At 42.1% G+C, this 24,279-nt stretch overlaps 1 protein-coding gene across 1 annotated transcript in view; it reads right to left on the bottom strand.

The window, feature by feature from the left end:
* The window catches only part of RFX8 (regulatory factor X8), a 28,207-nt gene extending 6,000 nt beyond the window's left edge, over positions 1 to 22,207 (bottom strand). Inside the window, exons 1-12 of the mRNA XM_042868337.1 lie at positions 22,158 to 22,207; positions 19,211 to 19,334; positions 16,178 to 16,239; positions 15,008 to 15,094; positions 11,770 to 11,829; positions 9,307 to 9,370; positions 8,189 to 8,317; positions 8,027 to 8,104; positions 7,451 to 7,564; positions 6,589 to 6,739; positions 4,901 to 4,959; positions 1,185 to 1,341 (exon numbers count right to left, since the gene is read on the bottom strand). Coding sequence (XP_042724271.1) covers positions 1,185 to 1,341; positions 4,901 to 4,959; positions 6,589 to 6,739; positions 7,451 to 7,564; positions 8,027 to 8,104; positions 8,189 to 8,317; positions 9,307 to 9,370; positions 11,770 to 11,829; positions 15,008 to 15,094; positions 16,178 to 16,239; positions 19,211 to 19,334; positions 22,158 to 22,207 — 1,135 coding nt within the window. The remainder of the gene's footprint in view (positions 1 to 1,184; positions 1,342 to 4,900; positions 4,960 to 6,588; positions 6,740 to 7,450; positions 7,565 to 8,026; positions 8,105 to 8,188; positions 8,318 to 9,306; positions 9,371 to 11,769; positions 11,830 to 15,007; positions 15,095 to 16,177; positions 16,240 to 19,210; positions 19,335 to 22,157) is intronic.
* Positions 22,208 to 24,279: the final 2,072 nt, after the last annotated feature.

Genomic DNA, 24,279 nt, shown 5'->3' with positions numbered 1-24,279 from the left:
TCTACGTGGTTGAAAAAGAAAAATCTGTTGCGGAGGAGAGAATTGTTTCAAAACAGTAACTGCAGATATTCCATAGTATTCTATGGAAATATATATAGCATTGCCAAAAAGCACTGCAGATGTTCCCCCAAAAGATTAGAAGCTACCACTCTGTGCCACAAGCTGCATCATGACTGTACCTCTCTGAATCTATACCCTTCTAGCTAACAGGTTTTATTGTCAGAAAACATATGCATAGGGTCTGTAAATCTTTGTTTATTATTAATAGCAATTTGGAAAAGGAATGGAAACTGAGAATGCAGAGAATCCACCTCTGAAAACACAATAATTAATAAAAAGAGCGAATGTAATAAAAAGCTCCTGTGCATTGCTTTTGATTTTAAGTCTCATATCAACATTATTCAGATGGTTCTCTTAATGGCTCTATGAACAAAGAGAATTATTATTCCTGCCAAAAGCCGTCACAGGCAGGTGGTGGTGCATCCCCTATCAGGGAGCACGCCTGCGGCGGGCCAGGAACAAAGAGCTGAGGATTCCTCCATCAGCTCTAAGCACAGACGGCCCATCTTACCCATTTCTTACTAATGATTCAAATGGCAGTCTGTTAATATTAGAATTAACTTGCCATTATGTTCCCATAGCTTTTCGGTAGACTGGCAAATGTATTGTGTCATGGCTGCATGCAAACCGTGTGTTTTAGTGTTTACAGCACAGCATCTATTCTGCAGGCCCTAACAGAGCAAAAAGATGTGAAAGACGAAAGGTCCACATCCAGTTCAGCATACAGTGTGTAAAATCTGGCCACAGGAGGTGATTTCGTGACTGCAATTAATAATGGGAAAATGCAAAATGTAATTCTAGGAAACTCCTTTTTATCAAAGCAAATCATAAAATGTCCCTGTTTATCAGCCTTCTTTTGGAAGGTGTATCATTTGGGAACACAAAACCCACTCCCACCGCCATAGAAAGCATTAAGAGAGAATCAAAGCCTTTCATTGTTAACCTTTAAAATTAAACGGATATAACTGCGTGCTCCATTCTCAATTTTATTGGCTCTTTTCCAGTACTTAGGGTTACTGAAAGGCTGTAATTCCCAGTAGGGCAGATGCCATGAATAAACATGCTAGAGCTTTAACAACGTCAGGCAGAAGCTTAAATGGATAGGAAAATATAGAAAAAATTACATTTGATTTCTATGTTGTACTGCAGTTCATCTGGATTTCCATACTTCTTTTGAAAGAGGTTTCCAGGCACATCCAGCAATCCCTGATTGATGACAGCATTCAAATCCGAGATCAGAACAGTGACTTTGCTGTTGTTGTTCAAGACTATCCTCATTGTCTGCATTTATTAAGAAAACAGTTAATGTCTTTCACTTTCACAAGCCCTCAACTCAGTCAAAAAAGCTTCCCTTTCAGTGCTAAGTTAGAAGTGAGGCTTTACATTTACCACTAGACTCCAAATGGAAAAAAAAAAAAAAAAAAAAAAAAGGAAAAAAAAAGCATCAAAGGAGATGAATCTTAAGCTGTCTTTGAGTGGGTTTTGTTCTGGGTGATATTATTTTCAATGAGACTTTGTGGTAGTGTCTGTGATGGAGCAGACAAGGCTGACAGATGCTTGAAGTATCTGGGCAATATTTTTGCCTGCAGTTACTATAGTTATGCCAAATAATGGTACTTTGTCTGGAAAAAATGAAACTATTTATTAGGATTTACTTTTCCTCAGTGCCACTTGTCCTTAATATGTGTTTCAATTACATTCAAAAGTGAGTTTTCTTGAGTTTTTCTATCCTTTGAGAAGATAAAAATAAGACTAAAAATACAGTATTAATTAAAGTGATACTAGTAGGGAATTTGTCCCATTTCTTTGCTTGTGAGTCATTTTTGAATGAATCTGGTTTCATATTTGTCCCTATAAATATTACACACACAGATATTGCAGAGGATTTTCAGCCTAGCTTTTTATCCTCATCTCTCTCTCTCTCTTTTTTTTTTTTTTTAATTAATTGCTAATATCCTGATTGAAATGTTTTAAGTGGTAAATAATGAAAGGAATTAAATCTGAGTCTGTTACAATTCATCCATCCATACATTTAGTCTCTTCCTTTCATACTGAAATGTGGGAGATCCTACAGGCTCTGCTGAATTTGGGCTTATATATATATAATCCATATGCTAACTTTGGTCTACTAGAGGAAAAATATTTTCTTGTAAACTTCAGAGAAGACTTCAGGGTTCATGAATGTTTGAACAAATGCCATTCATCGGGTGCATGGTAGAGATCACCACTTTCTATCACACCACACTTATTTGCAAGTATAACTCAGTCCAGCACTTTGGTTTTCCACTATTGTGTTAGCATTACTCAAATATCACAAGCTGCCTGACTCTCGGTAGTCTTTTTCAATCAAGTTAAAGACAAAGCTCCTTTTCTTGCTTTACATGGAGTTTCCAGCATTGGAAGAAGAGCTGCTGGTTGCAGCAAGAGCACACAATGAGAACACTGGGAACACAGCTCCATATTCCTGTATGCTAGGCCACTCTCTTTCTTTACCCATTACACTTCACAAACCATAATGCTCTGAATTACTAAGAGCTGGCCCTGACAACACTTAAATACAGCTTATCAAAGACAGGAATCAGCCCTTGGAAATGACAAGCATTATATCCACATTCCTTTCTCACAGAGAATTTGCACTTTCTTGTACTCTAATTACTTCCGTACATCCAGGTAGTAGCAAATATCAGCCTGCTTTATCTACACATGATGGGAAAGTTACTTTTTCTTCTGAATGCTGACCCTGCCAAAATTGTTCAGATTTTCTCACCAGGTGGCTAAATTATTGCAAAGTGCTCTACAAGGCACAGAGTGTTTACACCATTCAGAAGCTGCAGCTGCACAGTCCCTCAATAACAGTTCTCATTAGGAGCACTGTCACCTGCTTTGACCACCTGTCTCTGGTTGAAATTCAATGTGCTTTTCAGAGAGAGAAAACCTTGAAGGACGATTAGAAAGACCAAATGACTCCCATATGAGAGAATTAAACCTCAGGCTGAGATAGAAATAACTGAGAAAGAATGCGACAGAGGAAGAACTATGTGAAAAAGGGCACAAATTTTATAACTAATGAAAGAAAGTACTTTTTCTCGCAAGAAATAATCAAATCCTGGGGCTCGCTACCCCAAGATGGATGGGGATACAACCTTCATCTCAGATGGTTTGATGGGTCTCAGGAGTAGAACATCACTTGCTCTATGCATGCCTACTTTATCTGAGTATCTGATGAGGACAACCAGGGCAAATAGTAAACCACACACAAGCCTAGGGACTGGTCTGACCAACTAAAACACCGATTGGTTTTCTCTGAGTGACATTCACCTTGTCATGAAGCATCTGTGTGTTTCTCACATGATGAACATCTTAAATATTCGTGTTGTCCAGCTAGCCATCTTCTGGTATACATTAGGTGGATAGGGTAATTTTGCAATATAATCTTTATCTGACTCTTGTTTTCTGCTCTGCTTTCTGGAGCCCGGTATAAATGCCTTGGGTAAGGTCAGAAGTTATACCTGAGGCTACAGCTGCTGAAAGACTACGGGGATGTTGATTTACAAGGCTCACATTTTTTCACTTGTTGAAGCTGTTGTTTTTAAATTGGGACTAATGGGACTGATCATCAGTTACTCTGGAGCTCCTCTGCCCTTTGTATGTATTTTAAAGGGGCTCTGGAGAAGGTGCAAATATCATTTACCTGTGCAAAGAGTGCCAGTTGACATGAAGAGGAACCAGGCTCAGAGTGTCCTTTACTCTAAGTATAGACCTGACCCAGGTTCTCAGGTCTAGAATGTTCACTTAGTGCAGGTTAAACAATGCGCAATATAAAGCAGTTAGAGGCTGCTGCTGGAGAATTCCCTCCAGCTAGGTTAAAACTCTTTTTTCCTAAATCTCAAGGGTGTAAATTAAATGTTGAGTCTTCACAGCTCTTCCATGCATTAGGAATGTGCAGGGAAGAATAAAAAAGCTACAACCAGCACCTTGATGTCATGCCTCAAGCCCAAGCACAACAGCGTAAAGTCTAACTACAGCAATCCGGGCCAAATGCTTGGGAATAGTTGGCACATGCAGTCTTGTGGGACTGAGTGGTTTGATGGGTAAGAAGTACTGTTAAGAAGCATATAGTGTTATGAAGCTGAGTTTTTTTCTAGTGTTTAGCACCTCCAAAGTGCTGCTGCAGGAAATGGCAACTACAAGTCCTTGGCACTTGATAGATGTAGACCTTTTGCCCATGTTAGGACACCTATGCACGTTTATGCATTTTTTTAATTAAAAAACGCCTCCAAAACTGCTTTTTTTTTGAACTGTGAGGTTTAAATTTTATATGCTGTTGGTTGTGGTGAAGCTTTCCCATAAAGGAAAACTGTATTTATTAATGAAAGATGGGATGCTGCTGTGTAACCCAAGGAGTCACAGTTACCTTCTTTTATTCCTTTGCTGTGAGGACAAAGTGAAGTCATTTAAGCCAAATGGGCATACTGGGAGTATCTTGTACTGCATGTGCTGTGATTTTGCAAGTATTTAAGGACAGCAATGGAAGTGAAGCTACAGGAAGGGCGCAGCCCATCATAATAATGCAGCACTGAGTAACTGCAGGATAGCAACCACTAACCACATCTCGGAGGCTCTCAAAGAGCCCAAAGGGCCCCTCAGCATACTTACTGTGGGCAGAAATAAGTAGGAGGGTGAGCATGGTTAGGACCATGGTTAGTATACAGATAATAGCACCTGTGCCCTGCTGCTCTTCTACTACAGTGGAGCACCTCATAAATGATCCTTACTGCGTGTGGGCTTCTTGAGTGCATGAGGTGCTCAGCTGCTTTGTTTCATGGATTCTGGAACATACCTTGGCCATATTAGAAAGATCTGTCTTTCTCCTGAGTCTTTTTATAAATACTGTAACTTCTGTTAAAGAAGAAGAGGCAGGTGTTTCATATCATTAATATTTTACATTCTTAAAGACATTAATGCAGGCAGATCTCTTTAAATTGTAAAGCAGATCCCTGTGGGAGCAACAGGCTAACTCAGAGCACAGGGAGATAGCTGAGCTACCTATCTATGCTGGGGACCCACAAATTTAAAGCTTGCATGCAGCCCAGATTACTGCTCTTCCTTCACTAGAAATATGTTAATCATGATGCAGAGGAACAATACTTCCAATATTTTTTTCCATGAAATACTTCTCAAACAAGAGCAATGTTCTTTTATAAGTATGGTTTTAGATGCCATAAGGACTAATGGCAGCATGAATACTAAATTTTCTGTTTTGATTAGAGTTTGCATTTTCACCCTTATGTATCTATAATTCTTCAGCACTGTTAATAAAAGTTGATTTCTGTTGCTCTACTTGATCCTGTCCATAATGTTAGAATTACTAACTCTGTGGTCCAAGAATATCTTTTTTAAGAATAAAATATAACAAACTGATTCTTAGTTGCAGGAAAATCAAGTATAAAGCAACTTAAATCTGCAGACAGGCAATGGTTTTTAAGTGAATTCTGTTTCTCTAAAGTTTGTACAAACCCCAAAGCCCACAATATGCATAGAAAGTATTCTGGTTGATTAATTACTTTTACTTTCATACACATAAATGTGTTAAAAACAAATGACTAAATTTGCTCTATCAATTGCTTGAACGTAAGGACTGCCAGATTTGAGACTGACTGCAAGCCATCCTTCAGCACGTGTGCAAGCAGTCCTGTATCCATGCAGGATCCCATCTTTCTCACTGTAGAGATGTTTTCATTCACGGAGAAACTGAGCAGCATTTTGCTTTAGCTGGTTTCTTCAGCATAACTGAACTAGATGATCTTAAAAGTTCCTTGCAGCCTAAACCATCCTATGATTCTGTGTAATAAATAAACTATAGAATCATGGAATGGCTTGGGTTGGAAAGGACCTTAAAGATCAGCTAGTTTCACTGCTGTGGGCAGTGACCTCTTCTACTAGATCAAGTTGCCCAAAGCCTCACGCAACATAACCTTGAACATTTTGTACGTATGAACACCTTTGCATACATAAATCAAAGTACGTATGTATGTACGTACTTAGGATCACACACCTTTGTATACTACAAGATTTTAAAATCCTGCTCTAATGACAGAGTCACATTTTCCCTTATAGGCCTTTGGGGTTTTTTTCTACTTTATGTTGAACTGCCCTATATTCATTAATTAATTTATCTGCATAAAACCACTTGCAAGGAAAAGAGACAGAACAATACCGACATTTCAGAGGGCAGGGTGCTTATTTTTAAGAGTCATCAACACAGCCAAAGTGAACATGGCAAAAGACAGGTCTTTAAAAAGATTCAAGTACACTTTAATTAACCAGGAACTTGGAATGATTTGGGCTTAAATTTGTCCTCACACCACTTGAGACCATTTATTTTTAACTGTGTGCCAACTAACTCTAGTCCTTTCTTCTATCAAGGTCATCAGCTAAAATGTTTAAAAAATAATTTAAGAGACTTGTAACCCAATCTTTTCTGCAATTGAAGTGAAGATTATTTATGAAAATCACTCTGTTCCTCACCTTCACATTTGGATGTTTGGAGTGACATTGGAAGCTCTTCCAAAGCATTAAGCAGCCAGAGTTTAACATTTTTACTGAACATTCTGATTGACTTCAGATAGTGGACAGACACTTCCTCCAGGAAGTCACCAAGGAGAATATTATCCATTTCCTACAATGTAAATATATGGAACTGCATGTACAGATGTTTACAGCAGCATGAAACGTTTCAGCTGTGATTACAATTTATGTCATGAAAGAAGCCCATTGTTTTCCTCCTCTTATGGCAATAATTAAACTATATTTATTAGCAGAAGGAAAAAGGTCCTAGAAGCAAGCAGCACCTCCTGAATTAATTACTAGATGCTGCTTGATGACCTGCTGTAAATAAGAAGTAAATTATTCTGAGCAGAAAACTGTATGTCTGCGTGGAATGTCACTGAGAAATACAGTAAAGTTATCAAAGGAAAAATAACCCTCTTGTAGTTTAGAATCCAGCTATCAGGCTGAATTTCAGATGCATATCCTCATTCCAGAACCCCAGATCACATTTATAACATCATCCTCCATTGGTGTTAAGAACTTTCGGCTGTGGTCGTATGCGAAGCCAGGAATTGGACTTGATGATCCTTACGGATCCCTTTCAGCTTCACATATTCTGTGATTCTGTGAACTGAAGATACGGCAGCAAATGGCTGTAGTCTCAAGTTCCACTGTCTCCTTTCAAAATCCAAACTCGCTGGCTCAAAATTTATATCTACATATAGACTGAGAAGAAAATCTCATTGTACGGTACACAATAAACGGCTGGTCTTTCTCTCCAGCTAGAACTACCAAAAAGACAAAAATCTTAAAGTAATTACAACAAACATGTCTACAGTACCTTGAATAGATATCTGTCATAGTACTTGAACAGCTGGCATATATCTGGCAAGGAGATAAATGCTATTTTTTCAGGCGGTAGAGACCTCCAAAATGATGTGATGCAATCCTCCACCTATTGCACAAAATCCTTTATGAACTTTCACCAATTTTACACTAGTGACATGTGAAGTGTGATTCAGTGAAAGGACACACACATCAGCACAGAAGCAGGGGGATGAGCACAGAGCTTGGCTCCCCACCTGGCTTGAGCCAAGCTCAGACACTAGTGGGAGCATCCTGGGGTGAACCTGGCAAGGAAGCATAACAAAGAGCAGGAAGACAAAGAGACGTGCTGTGGATATGTGGATATAATGGGAGATATGCATCCATGGCCTTGTGTTTTGTGCCTGCAACATCACAGTGTAAGAGGTGGTCACATTAAGAATTTCAGTATATCTTGAATGAGTGCTCTTTTTGTCCGTAAAGGAACGTCTTCTTCAGATAAAACCATGAACTAAATAAGCTACAAAGAAACAATTTCATTATCGTATTTGTTTGCTATCATGCAAGGAAAGTTACTGAAGCAAAGGCTTACCTTGTCAAGCTCTTGCATTTTCACAACCTCTAAAATATCGTGGCAGTGGCTATTGTACTCATTTGCGACCTGTATGATCTGGACAAAGTGAGCAAGAAGAATGTAAAAATGATCATCTAGTCAAGGAGCTAAATGGCTTGATTACTGGATACTTAAACATACCATCTCATAGGGGTATTTGTTCAGTAATTCTTGCTCCCAAGGGCAGGCTAGCCCAAATTCAGGCAAAACGTATGTAAGTCTGTCTTCTTCAGTTTTCAGATAAGTGACTGATGGAAAACAGTGCAAATCCTTGTTCCAAAGCATCAGAATGAATTTGAAAGAATTAAAAAAAAAAAAAAGAAGTACACAATTATCTTGTCAGTTCTGTTAAAATTACTAAGTACTTTCCTGAAGTTGTATATTACTATTTTTTAATGAGATGTAATTATTCACAGAAATGCTTGTTCTTTTTGCTCAAAAAAATAGAGGTGGGTGAAACAAGCAAGCATGGTTGACTAAAAGTTCAAATTCCAAACAGTACAACAATAATATATTTTCAAACCAAGTGAATATTTCACGCTACGCACATCTTATGCATATATTATCTATAGCACTCATTTTCACAGTTGCAATCTTCTAAATAAGGCTTGAGATTGTTGGCTCAGCTGTAAAGCTGACAGCAAGGTTTTCTTCAGCTGTTGTTACACGCACTCTGAGCGCCATGAAGAAACAAGAAAGACACACAGTGTCTCCTTTTCCCTTGCTGTGATCCCATAATGCTGCTGCTCATGCTTTGTGGGTTGGCTTCCAACAACCCCAGCATCAGGCCAATTCCCTAGTGCATTTGAGCTGACAGCAGTTAGCCTAACATCAGCCTCCTTGGCGAGCAGGGTTGCCATTCTCTTTTCTTAATCACTTCACAGTGTTTTAAAGACTTCCCATGCCAATATAGTCTCATTGAGTTGAAAGGACACTGACTCGACAGCATGAGGGCCTGCAGTGGTGGGCTTCAGGCAAGGAAGGCTGTGCCCAACTAACTCCTCCAGTGTCGGAAACTTGGGCTGTCGGCCACAATTTCAACACTCGGCATAGCAAAGATTATTTGAGCTGACATTTAGACAACAAAAATACTTAGCTACATCAGGAGTGGGGGGAGTAAGCATTTAGTGAGGTTCCACAGACAAAGGTTATTTCAGGGAGTGTGATGGGTTAATTGTATTTCATTACAGCATTATATAGCATTTCTAATTAAGCACACAGAAGCATTTTGTTATAAGACTAATCTATCTGAAACTCACTGTTCCTTCTTTTTTGCTATTGCTCTTGTAACCAGCTGCATCTCCAGAACTGCAGGCGTCTGCACTGTGGTAAAATACAGAACATAAAGCCTTTTAAAAAACCCCACCAATTTATACAGTGTTCAGTGAGAAAACAATCTCAAAGTGGATGCAGAGTTCTAGGCTGAACTAGACAGCAGTGTGTTTAGGAAACAAAATCCCTCCCTTTCCCATCATTCAGTGGTCCCAGGATTTTCTAATGAATCTGGAGACTAATTTCAAGATAAAATTGAGCCACTCACTGCAGACAGCAAGATATTAGCCATTTAGCAGCACAATCTCTTCCAACTTCTTGTACCAAATTTGTGATTTTGAACTGGTAGTGGCAGTTCATTTGGAATGAAAATAAAAATCATATACATGGAAATAATGAAATCATAATCGTCCTTGAGCTTTGATTGCACAGTAACCCCATTTTCTGTTCCCTTTATTAATGCAGACAGCAACTTTTTCCTGGCTGCCCCCTGCCTACTTTGAAAGTCTTCCTTGATGCTCCACACTCTCAGTATTCTCATGGGCCTGCAAAAGCTCAACAATCAGCTTTTGGCTGGAAAACCATGAGCTGGGCAGCAGTAGGCTGCTTTCTTGCTTTGTCATCTCCTCCCTCCTCCTACGCCTGTGTTGATGAAGTCAATCCTGCAAGAGAGAAAGGCAGTCGCACTCTATCTGAGAAATCTGGTCTGTTGTGAACTGATGTGGTTCATCTGTCAAAGAACAACTTTGGCTACAGGCTTGCCAAGCCTAAAACTGCTGGGGAAGGGGAACGGTGAAAGCAGTATGAGCAGTGGCTGCCCAGAGACAGCAACAAGAACAGAGATCTGTGGGTGAGAACTTGAAAAGCAGCACAAAGGAACACCAGCCAGTAAGCCAGTTTCTGGCCCAACTTCAGTTCCTCAACACAAATGCATGGAGCATAGGAAATAAGGAAGGTGAACTGGAAGTTTTAGTTCAGTCTCAGGGCCAGGATATTCTGGGCCTCGGTGAGATGTGGTGGGATGGCTCACAAGTCTGGAATGCAGAGATGAATGGCTACAGGCTCCTCAGGAGGGATGGGCAGGGAAGAACAGGAGGTGTAACCCTCAACATTAGGGAAGGTCTGAACTGCATGGAGCTGGGTAATGGCAATGGAAGGACTGGGTTCTCTTAATCAGAGTCAGAGGAAAGGCCTACAAGGGAGATAGCATCCAGACTACTGTGTCCAGTTCTGTACTCCCCAGTTCATTAAAGACAGAAAATTAATGTAGAGAGTCCAGTGGAAAGCTACAAAGAAGATGAGAGGCCTGGAGCATCTCCTGTATTGTGGAAAGAATGAGTGATCTGGAGTTGTTCAGCCTGGAGAAGAGAAGGCCGAGAGGGGATCTTATCACATTTTATAGATATCTAATGGGCGGGTGCCAAGTGGATGGCAGTGCCCAGTGACAGGACAAGGGGCAATGGGCACAAAGTACAACAGGGGAAGTTCCATCTGAACACGAGGAAAAGCTTTACTGAGAGGGTGACAGAGCACGGGATAACAGAGCAGCTGCCCAGAGAAGTTGTGCAGTCTTCTTCACTGGAACAGGCTGCCCAGGGAGGCTGTGGAGTCTCCTTCTCCGGAGATGTTCAAGACCTGCCTGGATGCCTACTTGTGTGACCTGGTGTAGGGAACTTGCTCTGGCAGGGGGGTTGGACTCGATGATCTCTGGAGGTCCCTTCCAACCCCTACAATTCTGTGATTCTGTGATTCTTCTCTGAAGATATTCATAACATGCATGGACTCTTTTCTGTGCAACCTGTAGAGAACCGGCTTCAGCAGCGTCATGGACAAGGTGATCCCCAAAGGTCCCTTCCAACCCCTGCAATACTGTGATTCTGTATCATGGGACATGCTCCAGCCAGCCCCACATCTGCTGCTGATATGTGCTCCCTGTCTGTGAAGTCATTTCAAACTCCTGGGGACTGTTATTTGGAAGGTGGCAGCCAGTGTTTTGCACAAAATGTGCAGTCCTTGTTGGTGGCTGGTACACACGTCACCTCCCTTTCCCTTCATCACCACTTTGGTGCTGGAAGCCAAAGGACTCCACCCACCAAAGGCCTGGCACATTAATACTGCATTTGTTTGGTCCCCACAAACAAAAGAAAGGGTCAATACAGATTCACTGCTGTCAAACATCTCATTCTTGCAGGTTCCTAAAGCCTGTGAAATACAATTAACAAACATTTTCCAGCTCCTGCTCTTCCCAAGCAGGCAGCCAGCTGCATTCTGCTGCTGCTGCTATGGCAACACACCTCAGCACCTCACCTCTTCTTTGGTGGGCTGCCTAGTCCGTTTGCCCCCTGCTGGGTGGCAGGCTGAAGCCTTCCTTGTCACTACTCCTCCACCTGTCCCTACCTCACCTTTGCCAGTTGGGGCCAGCATCGTCAGCAAAAGACGTCCAGACTCACCCGGTGCCCATAGGGGTGCTTGGCTGCCACGCTGAAACGCTCTTCCCTGGAGAGCACTGCCTGGGCAAAGACAGAGCACAGAGAGTGGAGGATGGGTGGGAGGTGAGGGCGATGAGATCAGCTCTGCCTCCTGTGAGGCTGGGGAGGGGGAATGAGAGCTGATAGGGGAGGTCTGACTGTAGGGACGGCAGAAAGACTGAGGTGAATGGGAAGGAAGAAGGGAAAATTAATGAAGGGAGAATGGTGAATGGGATTGACAGATTACACTGAGATCAGCAAAGATAATATCCTAGAAACACAGTAGAATTTGTAACTGAAAAATTACAGGTTTGCTTCACTAGAAAGTCAGAGACCCAAGCCTTTCCCTGTTACTAGATCATGAAGTAATTCTTACTTAGAGGTCTTTTCCAACCTTCGTGATTCTATGATATGATTCTACTCTTACAAAGCCAAAACTCACTGGCATTATTTTAGCACTGACATACTCCAAGCCACTTTGATCTACCAGAGCAACTGCCATTGTAGGGAGACCTCATCCTCAGAGCTCCCATTCCTAAAAGTCACCTTAGTGTACTTCAAATTATCCCACACCCTCTTAAATCTCCATAATACCTTTGGAGACCTGTTTGGTCACAGCTCTGCTTGTTTGCACTACTTTCACATCATCATCAGCGCAACAGAGTATCTTCAGGAAAACTCAACATTTTGAAACAGACCAACTCACAGGTGCTTTGTAAGAGAATCCTCATCACTCCTAGTGTGAACTCATTCCATCCCAGCAACTTGACACATCCAAAGCCTGGTTGACTACCAAGAGGCAAACGCCTTCTTTGCAGTGAAAGGCAACCATTATAATCTTATGGCTGTTTTTATGACACCAACAAGCAAAGCTTCCAATGTGCCAGACCCTTCATGGCCCCAGTTCCTTACTACCAGCTCCACGTCAAGTGCTGGTGACCTCAAAAAGGTCAAGAAATACTGTTTTCAGTAATTAGAGACAGTGGATTGTAGTGCTGACACCAGTCCATTCTTTAACAGCCCAGAGGGAGTTTGGGTGGATGCGTTCGTCTCTCAGCTGGGCTCTCAGCTCCACCTTCCCCTCAGGTAGAAGCTCCAGAAGAAGCACCTGCATGTCAGACTCGATCCAGGTGTAGGAGGATGCAGTAGTCACTTGGGACATGCTGACTGCTATGGCACACATCCCTGTCTCTGCCAGGGGGATATGGCATCAAGCCAGTGAGGTCTCTACGATTTATTGGATCTGATTTGAAGACAAGTGTCTGGACTGCACTGTAAATGTATATTAATAATCTGCTTCACTAGTATCTGGAAGTTTTCACACCAGCACACTCTTCCAGACTGTTGTATCATGGGTCAAATACTGTCTGCTGCAGCCATCAATTTAACTCTACAAGAACAACGTTTGTCCTTGCGGGTAGAAAAATACTCAATTTTTTATTACTATTTTTTCCAACTTTCATTTCTCTACTTTAAAAAAATTATTCCACAGATGGCTTTTTTGTTTGGTTGTTTGTTCAGTGGTGGTGTTACTGGATGACAAAAATTAATTCTGATTTCCAAAAGTACTGAGCTCTACAGAGAAGGCAGTAAAGATGAGATATTTGCTTACTGTGTTCCTGTGCATTTGTAAAGCATGTAGTACATAACTGTAAGAACAGATGGAAATTGACTTATTTCACTGAGGCTGCTGCTTAAGTTGTATGTGGCCTAATTTATTTCCTTAGTTATTTTGTGGGAGGAGGGTTATGATAACCAAGTGTCTCTGGCTGCATTTCATTTGTTTGTTTTTTGCTGTCTTCTCTCTGTTTTCTTCTGCTGCCCTTTAACAGGCACCAAGAAGCATCAGTGACACTCAGGTGCTGCTGGTGCACGTGTTGGCTCTAGATGGGGGCACGTGGCTGGGTTTGGAGTGCAAGATGCTCTAAATGCAGCTCTTTGGCTTCACACAACAGCTTCAGTGAAGGAAGTGTCAGACAGAACAATTTCATAGTTAAGAGGCTTACTTAAGAGTACTGCAGCTAGAAAGCTGATGTTTATCTGAATGTATATATATTTAATATAGTGTGCATTGATAGCTGGGGATATCACTTTAGCAAGGTTCTCATGTGAAATGAGCCTCGCGTTGCCTATGAATAATTTGTTTGGTCTCAAAACAACTGATTGCCACTTGATTGTGTGCAGAACCTGAGCCTTTGCCCTGCTCCACTCTTTATCCTTGCTCTGCTGTGGCTGCCTGGGCTGCTGCAGCTTAGCTCTGCCATCAAACCAGCAAAGACAGGCAGCAAACCCGCGGGTATAATTTTTCCATTCTCTTGCAGCGTGTATTCAATTAACTATACAATAAAATACCACAGACAGTGAAACAGCTTTCATCATCGCCAGAATATCTGAGTGCTTAATAGTCTATCTTGTATCCCTAGAACATTTGTGCCGTGGAGAGCTATTATAGCCCCATTTAAAAGAATGGAAACTGAAGTACAGAATTCATTTGTATACACATTTCTTTTTTTCCTTTCTCCCCGGGAGAAATGCAAGTCTGAAGCTCATTTACCTCAACCATGACCTTAACGATGACCTTCATCATCCTGCCTGCAACTTGGTTGAGATAAAGTCTCCACTTAGCTTCTACGCTATCTTACATTCATCCCTTTCTTAGATTGTTTTTCTGTTTTTGCAGACAATTTCTAGTCCTGTCTGATATATCATCTCCAACAAGAGGTTACTTTAAAACCTGACATTTTAAAATAAAACAGGGGCAGTATTTTCAAAGTAGCATGCCTGATCTTTTAGAAAAAAATAGATAACACCGTTGTGTATAAAACTTGTCAAAAAGAGCACTGTCATTTATACTGTAATACATATCCCTTCAGCCTACTGTTAACCAACAGAAGTGCTACAGTGTCAAGAAGCAATTGTCATTTATCCGAGCTTCCATTTAGAGCCTCAACGTGTTACGTTCTTCCTTTAGATTTGGCATGATCTACCTTTCTACACTGTCTAATTCATGGAAATCTGATTAGACAGGGCACTTTTTCAAATTGGATTTTCTTGTTAGAGATATTGCTTAAGGTCACAGCACTTCTATAGTGTGTATAAGAGGAAGAACATACTCATACTGTTGACAATGTTCAGCAAAGAGAAATAACAGACTTCTATATACAGACAATATCTAAATTACCATGTGACATTTCATGATTGAACTATTTAGAAAACAAACCTGCGATAATTTTTTTGAGACAGAAGAAAACAATAATGTCCATAAAAGGAAGACTCCTTCTTGATAGCTATTCCATCATAATGATATCTAGAAAGTAATTTAAAAAAGAAAAAAAAGAATGAACTGACAAGCATGTGATTTCCAAGACAGTTAGCAAAGAATTAATATTCCCCTACCGAAAGCACGTTCAGATTAGAAAGGACAAAGTGAAAACAAAAATGCTACATTTACTTTATAAATTCTGCTGGAAATTTATTTCCCTGGCACAAAATATTTACACAAGTGTTTCTAGAATGACTTAACAAGCTCTACTTAGCTGTTTGGGATTTTTTATTTTTTTATTTTTATTTTTTTTTGCTCTTGAATGACACCTTCTTTTAAGTGAACAAACATAAGCCAGCAAATATAGTGCAACAGTTTTGCACAGGATAATTAGAGAAGTCACAGACCTCTCAGCAGGCAAACGTCCCCATGTCCCCACTGAGCCAGAGGACAGTATGCACTTGCAGCACAGTGGCTTACAATAGGTAAGGGTGGCCCATGAGTGGAAGGTAAAACCAAGAAATCTAGAAGAACTGCTAGAGTTCTATGCCCATCCTGGTGTTATCATTCTGCTCTGGTCTCGGAAGAGTACACCAGTATCTGGTACAGCGTGAAGGGGGAGGTTCCTGGCCTTCAGCAGCCAGTAGAGGGTGAGCTTCTGCTTGTGGGAAACAACTGCACAAGGATGCGGAGTACCACACATGATCCCAACCAATGCTGGAAGCATCTTTGGCCAAGCACTCCAAACTGCTGTATCAAGCTGACAGCAAGTCCAGGCCAGTGGAGAAAAATCACAGATCAAGTAAGGGTCTGTCATTCAAAGCCAGCGTTCTACAGCTACTCCAAATGCTTGTAAAATGACTGCATTTCAGTGCCCTTTATTGCACTGTTTCTCCCAGACTGGATGTTCAGAGTGTGAATATATATTTGGATGCTGAATCAATGAAAGCATATCTATCCCAATACTCATGCTTCTGCTAGAGGGAGGGAAGGAAGGGAAAAGAAAGGAGATGGAGAAAGATATCAGAAGATATATTAGAGCTGGAGCTGAGAATTCTGCCTTTTTCTTAAATTTTACTAGAGCAATCATTCATCATGTTTTGCAAACAAAGGATTCAGAAACAATACCTGGCACTGCCTCTTGTGCCCAGCCTTCTTGTCCCCAGACCTGGGAAAACTAACCGGATAAGCTAAAAAACAAGCAGAAAATTAGAGATTCTTAGCAAGTTCATTCAAAAAACACAAAGGGGTACCCATTACAGTTTTCTCTGCTTGATCATTTATTTTTCCTTCCATCACTTGCTGGCTAATACCTGTCCCTACGTACCTCTCAAATGGGAACTACTAAACTGAACTCAATCAGGCTTTTGTGGATAGTAATGTGAGTAATTCCATGGATTACCTCCCTCAGGTGAGACTTGTTTCACATCAGCCTGGTTTGCCTGCACTGAAGCATGCCCAGGAGACCACCCACAGCTGACTGAATGCAGCACAGCAAGGGGAACTTGATTTTCAAGAAGCATCTGTCTTAGGCCTGTGGAGGAGCTGGAGTTCCTCTCCCCCTGTCTAGACCTCCACATCTGAGCAGGGTTCACTCACACAACCCTCTCACTTGTACATGGAGCTCTGACTCCATGTTGGGCTCTGGCTTCATGTTTCTGAGAGGCTGCATCCCCACACTGCACAGCGACCTCCAGGCCACCCCTGTGGTAATATGAACTGAGGTCAGGCAGCATCTGCCAAGGTTAAGCCCTACAGAATAACACGATAGTGTCAGGGTAATACCTCACTTCAGCACGATTATTCTGCATGAGCTCTCCTGTGAAGGCAGAGCCTAACAAGGGCTGCTGGAGCTGTATAGGAATGAGGGCACAATGCTGTCACTGAGCCAGGTGATCCTTCACTGCAGCCCAATGCTGCCTTTGTGCAGAGTGCACCTTGTTGGCTGAAGGGTCTGCACAAGGACAGATCGCATTCTCTGACCTGCAGGTGATAACAGTGCTGGTATGGTTCTGCTTTGTGCACATTTTTGTGTGCACCCCCCTCAGCTGCTCCTTTTCTCAACGTGGTACATACTCCCCTTGTCTCAAAAGGCCGTCCTGTGAACTGGGGCCTCTTCTACAGGCAGTGGCATACCGGAGCAGAGGGACCAGGCAGATTAAATTCATGCCGTCTCAAATAACCGCTGTTTCACTCACACAAGGTTTGATGGCAAAAATCCTTACCTGCAGTGCGGTCAAGTTACTGCAGCTTGACAAATTATTAATAGCTCATATTATTGACTAGCCTCTTACATGTGCACCTGTATTTTAAAGCATTGTAACTGCAGATCCTGCCCCTCAGTCTCCTGTTGCACAGCCACAGCTCATGCTGAGCTGGGACTCATTTTACCCACGTGGCTTCTTGTGTAAGCTACTGTTGGCTGACTCCATGGTCAATAGAGAAAAACAGGCAGTTTCAAGGCATGAGTCACCTGAGCTGACCAAGAAGACTCATTAGGAGTGAGAGGAACTGTATGAAACCACTTATTTCTCTCCATCGACTACCAAGAGATGGTAAGGTGATGATCTTCATGGCAGACCTCTGTACCAAACCAGACCAGTTCCACCCATGGCTTGGCTGATGAGTGATGAGCCATTAGGCTGTGAGGAACCAATCGTGTGGGATCGGTCACTCAAACCTTAAGTAAGAGTGATCATCACCCAGTAAAAACAAAACAAAATGAAACAGGTTCAACTGAATTGAGATGAATGATTCCTAAAATGAGTTTATCCACACACAAAATTGATTCCAGGCACAACATTTTCTTGAATTTTTTCTTTAAAAATGCTAAAACAGCTCCTATCACAGGCACTATTGGAAAACTATTAGCTGTAAAAATAGGAAGTTCTGAACACAAAATCATGAATATCAATCACGCACAATTCTGTTTTCCTTAATTGGTCAAATAAAGTCAAGTAGCTATGAGAATGTGTTGCATGTGGGATTTCTAAGTGGTAATTGCCTTGTGGGTTGTATCAACATCCACTTAGTGGAAGAGTGTGACTTCTTAAAGGAGATTGTTTTTTACATCTGCTTTTGTTTTGCTTGGAAGATTCAGTGAAGAATTTTTAGTGTGTGTTTGGAGCAAAATCACCCTAAGTGTACTTAAAAAAGGAAGTTTAAAATTATGTAACAACCAAATGGGTCTTTTAAGGACAGAAGAATCAGCTTCTCAGGACTGGTTTCTTAACCTTGCACTGTTTACCCTGGAAAAGCCTTCTAAAAAAAAGATCACAGAAGGGACCTCAAGAGACCAAGTCCAAACACCCTGCCAAAGCAGATACTCTACAACAGGTCACACATGTAGGTGTCCAGATAAGTCTTGAATATCTCCATAGGAGACTCCACATGCCCTCTGGGCAACCTGTTCCAGTGCTCTATCACCTTTACCATAAAAAAAGCTCTTCCACATGTTAGTGTTGAACTTCCTACTTTCAAGTTCTAGGTCATTACTCCTTGTCCTTGCCCCACTGAGAAGATCCTGACTTCACCCATTTGTCTCCCTTCTCCTCTCAGATATTTATCAACATTTATCAGATCCCCTCTCAGTCTTCATTTGCCTAGGCAGAACAGACCCAGGTTACTCAGCCTTTCCTCATACAGGAGATGCTCCAGGCCCTTCATCATCTTTGTGGCCCTGACTGGACTCCTTCCAGGACACCCTGTCTTTTTTGACCTGGGGAGCCCAGAGATCTTTCCCAGTGTAACATGCACATCTTCCCTGAAGAAAATGAATTCCATTACAGACAATGCTTTTTTCTTTTTCTTTTTTTTTCCCCAGTATATCTGTATCTACACGAGAGCTTACTAGAAGTATGTCAGCAAAGACGTGAACATAGCTGTCATTTTTGGATCAGCACAAATCTCAGTGCACCCGCCACAGAAAACATGGATACAACACCCAGATAAGCCAAAGAAGAAGAAAAGATAACATAGAAGCTTTCAAACACAGTCTTTCCTAAGCTCTTAGGCTGAATTACCCTATTAATAATATATTATGTATGCGTCCTTTTCTATTATTTAATTTTTCTTGATACACAATGCGCATATTAAATGCAAGCATCTTATTTTCTGTTTGGAACTCAGCTTCTAATCTTACAAATCTTCTCTATTCTGTACCTTTCCAAAGGTGGCTGAATTTACTTTGTCGTTGTCACTGGAACTGAAGTTTTCTAAATACATCTCATACAGCAGCCAACGCGGTATGGTACATCCTTCACACAAATAGAAATTATCAGCTATCCTTTAAAACAAACAAAACAAAAAAAAATATATCAGTTTATGTCAGAATTAGAAAAAAAGAATTGTTAACTTACAATTTTGATAGTTTGTCAAGGTTACAGTGGACTAGTTAATACTGCTATTTTATAGGAACATAAAGTCAAAGTAAGGACTATCACTTCTATGCTGATTTGTATTTTAGTTAAAAAAAAATTCATTTTCATAGGCATATATACATTCTAAGTTTTTCAACTTTTTACCTTCAACTTTCTTTTTTTCCAAAGTGTAAGAGAAATTGTGTGAGACTCTGCTAAGAAATTGACGGGATCTCATAGTTTTTAACAAAGAAATACAACTTAGTGGTACTATCTCACACTAAAACCATTGTGTGAGATATTAGCATCTCTTTAATAAGACATAACTTTTATCTTCTACTTCTAAAGGTCTCCACTCTACCAAAACATCAATTTCTCTTTTCTCTTCTAAATGATAATTCTCTTCTAAATTTCTCTTTTCTCTTCTAAAATGTCCAACATGATGGTTTGGGGTGGAGAGTGCACAAATTATGAAGGTCCAAATACTGCTCTTATACAATCTCAGTGCTTTTAGCACAAGTTTAGAACAGAACTGTGTTCTAAATGTGGAACTATTTCCTTAAACAGGATGAAGACTCATAGATTCATAGAATCATTAAGGCTGGAAAAGACCTCTCAGATCACCCAGTCCAACCAGCAGCCCACCCCCACCATGCCCACTGCCCACATCCCTCAGTGCCACATCCACACGGTTCTGGAACACCTCCAGGGATGGTGACTGCACCACCTCCCTGGGCAGCCTGTGCCACTGCATCACCACTCTTTCCAAGAAGGAAGAAGTGAACTTAGTTTCTTTTTAGCCCAACTTATTGACTTCACCAGAATAAAGACCTTTAGTTACGAGATAGTGGCAATGTCTTCGATGCCAGAGGATAATAGCTCCCTGCAGTACAAATACAGGAGCAAAGAAGCAGAGAGGATTAATTTTTAGAGCATGACACACTGCACATGTGATAGTGTTGTCTTACAGTGACTCCACTTCTGCTATAACCAATGATTTATGCATATTTTATTATTTCGTCAGATGAACGCTGGTACAGCACAGTGCCTCAATTGTCTGTGTCAATAATTAGGTTGGTTCAGAATACAGACTTTTCATATCCATCAGGTGAGATAAGCAGGTCAGACTTTAACTCAGTACATTCTTAATATCCTGATTTCAGGCTACTCAGTGTTTGCCTAAAGCACTGGCTTTACTGGTAGCAGATAATAGGTAAGCTCTGCAGCAAAGTGATATGATGTAGCAGATGCCATTTGGCATCACCATGCCATGGCCCCATGATGTCTGCTCATCTCTTGCTTCCTCCCTATCTCCAAGTTTGAGAGATCCAATGGGACATTTCACACCATGGGGCTAAAAATCAATTTATCCCAGAACAGAGCCCTGGCTCTGCATCCCAGCTGACAGCAGCACACGGCTCTTCTAAGGCAGCTGTCTCAAAACTCTTCATAATCAGGCAGTCCCAGAGGAGATTAAATCTAAGTCCAAATTCATCCTTAATATCTCGCTGCAAAAGTCACTGGAAGTGCAGAAGGAATTAATTTGTGCTTCTGTAACTGACTTCTGCCAATAGTTTCATCTCAGCATTTAACTATTTGCTGACAAAATATTTGGGAATCTTGTTCCATGAATTTATCATTCATTAAACCGCGAGCCTTTTTCAAATGGCAAACCAAACACGTGCGTGCATCAAAGCAAAGCTGACAGCAAAACCAGTAAGAGCGAAAGGGAAGAGAATGGTAAGGGAAGGTTAAAAACAACACCTGAGGAAATATCTCCTGTTCTACCACACCTTCCTGTCCACACTGTCCATTGGGATCACTATGTGAGCCATTTTTCACCTTTTGCTGGGATTTGCTGCCTGTTATATGTGAAGCTGGGACATCACATGGTCTGCTATGAAGCCTCTTCTGAAGCTAAGTCTGCCTTGCTATTGTCAATACACCAGCCATACAATGGAGCTAAACACTCAAAAACCCTCAAAACACAGGAAGGTGATTCAGAAGCTTATGGTGATGAAAGAAACAGCAGTTGATCTTTTCAAGGCTTGTTTACGATTCAGTTTTACGTGGTGTCTCAAAGCTGTGGGATGATCTCCACAACTCCTTTTCTTTAGCTCTTCTGAAATGGAAATAGTCTATCTACAGTTTCAAAAAGTATATTGAAGTTTCAGCGTGGCTCACTAGCCAGACCCAGCCACGTTTGGGGTAAGAAGAAAGCAGCCCTGGTTTCCCTTTCCCTGTCACCTGGCAGGTGATGCTCCTTCTCAAAGCCCCATAAAAGTGATGATGACTACCTTACTCCACTCCACGGAGCACCTTGTTGAAAAGGAGCCCAACCACTGCCTTCACTCCAAGGAAACATGACCTCAGGGAGTGTCAGTCGCTCAGCATAGCTGTATGCCAGGCTGTCACGGCAACCAGCTCCGATCGGGGTGGTCCTGCAGCCTCAAGGCACCTCTACGTCAGTACGAGTTATGTCAGAAGACAGACTTTCAGGGAACTTCACCCACTTTCATCGGATGCCTCATGCCCCACCGCCACGATGGATCCTTAGCATTCAGCAAAACTTCTGTCTTCCCAAATTGTGTCCAGACCCAGACTTTTTACTCCCGGAGCTCCTGCAGACCCCCGTGGGGGGGAAAGCGGGCTGCCCCGTAGCCCGGCTTCAGCCGCGACCCATCGCGGTCCTAACCGGCCCCTGCCGCCCCAAAAGCACGGGCTGAGCTGCGGGAAGGAGCAGTACTCACCAGCGGGTGATGGAGAGATGCAGGAGGGAGGTGGGGCTGCCCTCCGCCATCTCGGGCCGGACGTGCCGAGCCGAGCCGCTCCGCGCCGAGCCGTTCCTTACCGGCCAGCGGGTGCTCGCGAGCCGCGCTGCCTTTCGAAGCCGCTACACGAGCGCGGGGCGGCGGCAGCACGAGCACAGGGCACCGGGCACCGGGCACCTGGTACCGGCTACCGGGCACGGCCGTGCCAGGAGCCGGGTGGTACGAGCCTCTCGGCTCGAGCTGCAGGCTCCATGACCTGACGCACTGTATTGCTCACTGTTTTATCTATCTAATTTAACCGAAAGAGAGGAGATTTAGACTGGATCCAAGGTAGAAGTTTTTGATGATAAGGGCGGTGAGGCACTGGTACAGGTTGCCCACAGAGGTGGTGGATGCCACATCCCTGGAGACATCCAGGGTTGGACTGAATGGGGCTCTGAGCAACCTGGTATAGCTGTAGGTGTCCCTGTTCATTGCAGGGGAGTTGGACTAGATAGCCTTTAAGGCCACCTGAGCAGAAGAGAGCAAGATGAACTCCTATCCCCTTCAAAACTCCTTCTTCGTGATGCCATATGGTATGGAATATCCTTTTGTTCAGTTTACATCAGCTATCCTTATTCTGTTTCCTCCCAGCTCCTCGGATCCTTCCCTACAAACAGCTCTGTGCAACACAACTTGGAAGCAATTACAAACATCAGTGTGTTATCAACACTGTTTTTCTCCTAGAACCAAAACACAGCATCATACCAGACAATTTGAAGGAAACAAGTCCATCCCAACTGAAACTAAGACAAATGACCATGATCCTGCACCTTGGATTTGTCCCCAGGCATCAGAAGCTGCTCAGTACCTGTCCTGTGTATCACTGCACAGCGTTTTTAATAGGAATTACAGGTAAGAAGTTAATTGCATGTAAATCAGGAGGTAAGGAGATGTTGGAGAGAGGTATAAATGAACAATTACACAGCAGCATATTTGAACAACATAAGCACTGTTTTAATAGATTCGCACACATTGGAAACACAATTTTTTACAGAGTTTTAGAGTTTTACACTAGGATGCCGTGAACTCCCATAATTATTTAATTTGTCTTTGATATGGATAGATGAAAAGGCTGTCTCCTCCACCGAAACCCTTTAAGCACTTTTCCATTGCATGTATCCATTATGCAAAATGAGCTTGACTACCATGTGACTGACAAAAATAAATTATGTATGGCTGGAGCAACTGAAAGCTTCCTAGTGGATGGAGTTGTGTTACATCAGAGCTCTGCTTTTCAGAAACTCCCATGGCTTCCCAGTGCTAATTAGCTGCTGAAGCTCGGCTATGACACAGCCTCACTTTCTTTGTTGTGACAAGGCGACCTAAGCCAACATATTGGTAGACAGCAATACTAAAAGTGGAAGGGGACAGGGGACCAGAAAACACAAATTTCTACTGGAAAGCTGCTGGTTTTCTGGTCTCTCTGTGTAGCTTGCATTTAAGGAGCAGTGCGCACAGATGTCATGTATAATGCATGTTGGTTTTAATCCGTAAAGCCTCATGCTGTGTTGAAAACCCCATAGGAAGATGCTGCTCATTCACAGAGCCCCTAACCAAAGCCTTGAAAATGATGTCTGCCCAAAATATGCAGACTGTAACCAGCACAGTATCATCAATAAATGTAATCGGTTGCCTACTGTGGAAGCTTCACTCAGTTCTTAATTGTTGTCCAGTGCTGTATCTCCACTTTGCTGACCTTCTCTTTGTGCTGCTGGTACCAGGATGCACAGTCTTTGCTTATTCAGGCACAGCAATAGCAGTGACCTCCCAGGTTATGGGTCTGAGGAGGATGAAGTCTCATCTGCTGCCAACAGCTACTCACTCACATTTTTGTACGTGCCTCAGTCTCAGTTTAAGTTCTCAAGATTCACAGCCAATGGATGACTTTCTGGACCTGCCTCAAATCCCGCAACATTTACGAAGCTCCATAGGCTCCAGAGCAGCAAAAACCATGTACAGTTTATCTCAAAGAGAAAAAATGATAAACAGCCCATTTCTATGATGACAGACTGAAAGCGGGGGCAGCCACATGGATCAGAAGGTCCCTGAGCAGCACCTG

Source organism: Lagopus leucura, unplaced genomic scaffold (genome assembly GCF_019238085.1).
Source record: "Lagopus leucura isolate 7727_CA_CO unplaced genomic scaffold, USGS_WTPT01 Super-Scaffold_100001, whole genome shotgun sequence".
NCBI lineage: Eukaryota > Metazoa > Chordata > Aves > Galliformes > Phasianidae > Lagopus > Lagopus leucura.
Note: the sequence above shows the minus strand (reverse complement) of the source record. Positions and strands in the feature narration are given on the sequence as shown.